The sequence below is a fragment of the Dermochelys coriacea genome, chromosome 27, assembly GCF_009764565.3.
Source record: "Dermochelys coriacea isolate rDerCor1 chromosome 27, rDerCor1.pri.v4, whole genome shotgun sequence".
Lineage (NCBI taxonomy): Eukaryota > Metazoa > Chordata > Testudines > Dermochelyidae > Dermochelys > Dermochelys coriacea.
The window spans coordinates 7,310,522-7,316,521 of record NC_050094.1 but is presented as its reverse complement, the minus strand read 5'-3'; the positions used below and the strand labels follow the sequence as shown (position 1 = coordinate 7,316,521).

Below are 6,000 nucleotides of genomic sequence, written 5' to 3'. Positions count from 1 at the left end.
GTTGTTACCATAGAACAGCGGCTTTCAATCTGTGGTCCACAGGCCCCTGGGGGTCTGCAGAATACATCTAAGATTTCCCAGGAAACCTCCATTGGAAATGTTTAAAGAGTCTGCAAATGAAAAAAGTTGAAAACCACTGGATTATTATATTATACATTGAATATTATATATACTTAGAGCTTCTGATATTAGGTTTTAACCAATAAACACCAATAAAACACTCCTGATACAACTAAAATAAAATAAAAAGAAATCCGTGTTTATTCGGGGGGAGGGATAACTCAGTGATTTGAGCACTGGCCTGCTAAACCCAGGGTTGTGAGCTCAATCCTTGGGGCTATTTAGGGATCTGGGGCAAAAATTGGGGGTTGGTCCTGCTTTGAGCAGAGGGTCAGACTAGATGACCTCCTGAGGTCCCTTCCAACCCTGATATTCTCTGATTCTAAGCACCAGAAATGGTTACTTATATCTAAGGCAGGGGTGGCCAACCTATGACTCTGGAGCCACATGCGGCTCTTCAGAAGTTACTATGCAGCTCCTTGTATAGGCACCAACTCTGGGGCTGGAGCTACAGGCGCCAACTTTCCAATGTGCTGGGGGGTGCTCACTGCTCAATCTCTGGCTCTGCCACAGGCCCTGCCCCCACTCCACCCCTTCCTGCCCCCTCCCCTGAGCCTGCCGTGCCCTTGCTCCTCCCCCTCCCTCTCTGAGCCTCCTGCACACCACGAAACAGCTGATTGGCAGGGCAGCCAGTGGGCAGGAGGTGCAGGGAGCAGGGTGGAGGAGCGGATGGGGGGCTGCTGATGTATTACTGTAGCTCTTTGGCAATGTACACTGATAAATTTTGGCTCCTTCTCAGGGTCAGGTTGGCCACCCCGATCTAAGGGCTTGTCTGCACTGAGCAGCGGTGCGCACTATGGGGTTGTGATTTCTAAAGCACACTCAGGTGTTGTGCATTCATTGGTCTGTGTAGACCTTGATGGAGCACACTGAAGTTTCCTTACTGAGCTTTAACGCAGTACCGTTTGAAACAGAATTACATTAATGCACTCTAGGGAACAGTACAAAGAGATTAATGATTACAATAGAAAGCGAGAAATTCCCACCTCACTCCCCCCATTCTTGGAAATCTACATAAAACTCAAAAATTGCTAAAAATAACCCCCATAAAATAACCCCCCCAAACAGAAGCCCTCCATAGATTCAACGTTTTATACTATATTGTAATGTTCCAACATTATCAAAATGAAACATTGCAGTGGTTCCAAACTGACTTTTTTTGGCATTTCTATTCTGCGGGAAATACCGACAGTTTGACCTTTGTTTTTGTGCCAAATCAAAACAAAGCGTCAAAATTTCCCCCAGAGTGGAAAGTCCAAAACAAGTCGGAAATTTCTACCTCTCATTCAAATTCAGAATAAAACTAAATTTCAAATGGTCAGAATTTCCCACAGACTGGAAATCCCATTTCCTGATCAGCTTGTACCTAAATAGCAGTGGAGGTGCTAAGTCCCACCTGCGGGAGCAAGTCCACGTCTATCTAGCCAGTGTCTCAGAGGTGACGGAAGTCAAACGGGCTCCTTGAAACATCACCGCTGGGTTGATCATGCTGCCTTTTCGGTCTCCTGCTGGATTGGCTTAGGACCTCTTCGGGGCAGGTTCAACAGGCTTGATACGCAGCTGCCTAGTAACTTGTGGGGTCACTGACATCAGCACAGAATGGGTGTAAGGACTCCTGTTACTGCTAGAGTTGGCCACCCGTTCTTGCACTGGAGTAAATTACTGCCCAGGGCCGCGGGAACGGGGCCCTGTTCGTTCTGTGTAAGCAGAACACTAGCAAAGCAGAAATTTTCCCTCATTTAAATTTGATGGAAGCCTTCTGCACACACTCCCAAGGGGCAACGCTGTCGGGGGTGAGGGGAGGAATCAGGCCCAGGTTTTTTCTATGCCCTGTAAAGCGCCATGTGAAATTGACAATGGTTATAAATACCCAATAAGCAGTGTGAAGCAGATTCTGGGGCCATATACACAGCTGTTCATCAAGCTAGCCCTTCTCACGCCACTTAGCAACTGTAACACGCTTTTCAAACAAAGTTTTTTGTTTTGTTTCTGGAATTTCCCAGGTGTTGCTCTCAGACAACGGAATTGGGCGTGTGCCTGTGTAGTCCCCAGGGGTTTCTGAGCACAGTTGGACACACGTGTATGCTTGGGAGGAGCTACACAGTCTGAAGGCACAGCTCTAGATCACAAGCAAGCAAGAATCCAAGGCTCCAATTCAGCAAGGCACAAAGGCGCATGCTTCACTTTATGCACAAGGCTTCCCACCGACTTCAGTGGGAACTACTCATGGAAAATTAAGCACATGCTCCAGCATGCTGCTGAATCCATCCACGCCAAATGCAGAAATCGCTAATTTCAGAGGCAGTGTGGCAGCAAAAAAAAAAAAAAAAATCATCACAGGGAAGGTTTGATGTGGCATGGCCCAGAGGTGAGCTTGGTCCTCAGGGAAAAGGGGATTGTTTGCTGGGGAAGGGGAGGTTGACTTTGTTTCCCCATTCCTCACTTTTCTAACCATCTTTTTGGCCCTGGAGAGTCTAGAGATAGGGGGTGTTGTGTATGGAAAACTGTATTAAAATTCTAAGCTATCACTTGCTTACAGTGCTCAGGGGTTTCCTGGTCCTGCTCACAGGCTAGGGGGCTCTGTAGGGAAGCATATGATCAGAGGCAGGTTGCAGCAAGCCAGCCCAGAGTAAAGTAGGGTAAATTGTGCCTCTCTGCTTTAGGGAGCAGCCTGCTTTGTTTCACTCTGGTTTTGGTTGTTGCATGGTAGGGTTCTGGATTCTAAGAAATAAAGCTGTGTTACTTTGCAACCTTCCAGGAAGAGGATTTATGTTATCTGTATCTGCACATGCTGTGAGTGTAACAGAAGGCCGCTCCTTTCCGCTTCCTGAAGAAACAGACAAACACATTTTACCAGGGGAAAACATGACACTTTATTTTTCATCCATGCATGTAAACAGCCTGGCGGGTGGGCACGCCCGAGGGAGGGATTCTGTTGGGAACCAAACAGCCCCTTTCCCGTAAAACGCTTCCCACTGCTAACATGAGCCCTTTTGGTGTTCCCAACCGCACAGTGGAGCGGCGAAAATGACTTCCAGGCACTCTGGATGGGATTCAAACCTAACGCCCTGCTTAATTAATAAAACCATTTCCAATCACTAAGGAATTCATCAATGCAACTTTGATTCCAACTGGCCAATCAGCCCCAGGGGGTATATGAGAGAAGCCACACAATCCCACTCCCCGTCTTGGGATTCTTTTTTCTGAGAATCCCAACATTGACAAATAAATTATTATCTTCTGCTTTGGCTCTTGCATAATCAAAAAGTTTTGACCTGATTGGAAAGAAGAGTCCTATGCATCCGATTGCACTCCTGCCTCAGTGCCACATGAGGCTGACACACACAGGCCCATATGTGTGCGCACGCGCATACGCACGCACACACACACACACACACACACACACACACACACACACTTATTAGGCCCATGTGCATACATTCATGCATATACACATAGGCTTTTGTGTGCACACACACCCACACAGCCCATGCACGCACGCACACGGCAAAGGAAAGGAGTGAGGTTCAGCATTATTTCAGTTCCATTTCCGAGCTGGATTTGTGAGCCCTTCTCCTTGAGGAGTGGAATTTGACTCCCAGGACAACAGTGGCAATGGAGAGGAGCAGTCCAAGGACAAGCAGGATCCACTGTCCTGCGGCGGCTTGGTTCCTATCCAGTGACATCCCCAGGAAACTGACTTTGGCACTGGCACTAGACTGTGCTTGACCTGATTGAGAAGCAAGAAGAAAACGGGGGTTGCAGCGATTTGTTGGGCGGGTGCGCGCCAAACGGGCAGATCTGCCGAAGGCCCCATTCCTCTGCGCAAGTGGGGATTCTCGGCAGATAAACGCCCCCGAGTCGCGGGTGGGTCATTAGCCAACCTTGCCCAGCGCAGGCAGCGAGTGTTTGAAAACAGGCCCCTGGCTCGTGGGGAAGCATCTGTTGCTACTGGTTTGCCAGGGCCAGGTCTACCGGCGAAGGAGCCTAAGCACCAGGCTGTCTTGTCAGCGACTGAGCTAAGCACCTTGTGATGTGTTGGGCGGGATGTGACTGACAGCAAGCTGCATGCATTCCCCCACTCCAGTCTAATGGACATTTCCAGGCAGAGGTGAAAGTAAGCCTGTACCATGTGCAGGCAAGAGCTGGTACACAGCTGACCGTACCTGCAGGGGCAGCTTCCCCAGGCCAGCGATTTAATGGGCCTGGGGCTCCCAGCTGCTGCCCCCTTCTTCCCAAACAGAGCAGCCTCATTTAGATCCCTTCCAGCCCCACCCACAAATGGACCTGGTCCTCGGGTGTGAACATCATGCCAGCGATGACTGACAGCCCTGGGGACTGAATCCCACAGAGCAGCAGGACAAGCTCCTCCCCCAGCCCTGCAGCCCCTCCCCCTTGCATGCAGGAGGGGGAGAGGGAGAAATGCTGTCTCAGTGATGTGTTCACTCCGTGGTCTCTCCCCAGAGCCTGCAAGTGGGGCTGGCTGGGAACAATGGTGCTGGTGGGAGTCAGAGCACCAAGCCAAGCTTCCCACATCATGCGCCGCGTTTCCAGCGGGGCAGAACTCTCTCACACCCTCCGCTGGAAGTACCCGCATACGGCGTCCAGTTGTACTCGGGCCAGCCCAGGGTCTCCCCGTTCTTGGTGTTCTCCTGGATCAGCCAGTCCGTCAGCGGCTTGAAGTAGGTCATCAGGGCATCAGCCGACATGGCGGGCTGCCCCGTGATGAGCTGCATGGCCTCCGGCCAGGGCTTGCTGTAGCCCAGCTTCATGGCGTTCCTGCAGACGAGAGCGAGCTGCTCCAGGCACTGCTGCAGCAGACGCGGGTGCCCAAGCTGCACTTGCAAACAGCCCCGGCCTCCCGCCCCGTCCCTGTCACTCTGAGGGGCTGGCGATGCGGCGGTCAGGGGGTGACTGCAGCACATGGAGGCACACCCCAGCTAGCTCTGAGCTAGCTCACATGGGTACCAAAAGCTGCGAAGCCCCCCCAAGTACGTACCCTGGGTGTGCTGCTGCAGTGGCACTGCTGTCCGTGTCCAAGCTAGCTCAGGGGCGTCACCACACACCACCGACGGCTGTGCGGCCAGACCCTTAGGCAGCCCCTGTGGGTTGTGCCAAAGGCCTCCTCTAGGGGGCGACAATCACACGCAGGCAAGGCCAACCCATTATTAATGCAGAGAGCTGAGGCTCAGCCATGGCCTCTAATGGGGTGCAAGCCAGGAGGCAGATGCACTGGAGGGGGTGGAGAGGGAGGCCGTTTAACCAGCCAGACTGGGCTGGGCTGAAAACCCGCTGCTCTGGCGTACAGCAGTCTTGCTGCAGATCTATGCAGCAGTGAAAGGGTTACGTCTGGGTATTGCTTTTCCTGGGGGGCGAGCGGGGCGGGGCGGGGGGGCTCTTCCTTAAAACCAGACTTAATCCTTGCAGAAACCAAGGTACCACCTAGTGGTGGCCTCTAATATTGCATCATATCTCCCTCACGCAGTGGTCCCCAAACTTTTTCTGTCAGGCCCCCCCTTACCAGTAATGGAATCTATCCACGCCCCCCGCCCCCGCCCTCACCCCCCGGGAACTGCAGTTGGGAGCCAGGCCAGGGCTGAGAGCCGAGCTGCAGTCGGAAGCCAGGCTGGGAGCCGAGGGCCAAGCTGCAGCCAGGTGCCAAGCCATGGTCGGGACCCCAGGCTGGAAGAGAAGCTGCGGTCAAGGCCAGAAGCTGGGGGCCGAGCGGAAATGGGGACAGAGTGGGGCTGAGTGGCGATCCCTCCCTGCCTTCCCCATGAGGGCTGGCCCAGGCCCTACCTCACCCCTTGGAAGATTTCTCAACTCCTACTGCCCCGGAGGGCGTGCCCCACAGTTTGGGGACCTCTGCCCTAGCGAAAG

General features: G+C 52.6%; 1 protein-coding gene across 2 annotated transcripts in view; it reads right to left on the bottom strand.

The window, feature by feature from the left end:
• Positions 1-2,968: 2,968 nt before the first annotated feature.
• The window catches only part of ACE (angiotensin I converting enzyme), a 58,187-nt gene continuing 55,155 nt past the window's right edge, over positions 2,969-6,000 (bottom strand). The window contains exons 24-26 of one of the 2 annotated variants that reach the window (XM_043503363.1): positions 4,712-4,899; positions 3,627-3,850; positions 3,493-3,561 (exon numbers count right to left, since the gene is read on the bottom strand). In XM_043503363.1, coding sequence (XP_043359298.1) covers positions 3,654-3,850; positions 4,712-4,899 — 385 coding nt within the window. In that variant the 3' untranslated portion in view covers positions 3,493-3,561; positions 3,627-3,653. Of the gene's footprint in view, positions 3,851-4,711; positions 4,900-6,000 lie in introns of both variants that reach the window. The other variant, XM_038385349.2, reaches the window with a different exon arrangement.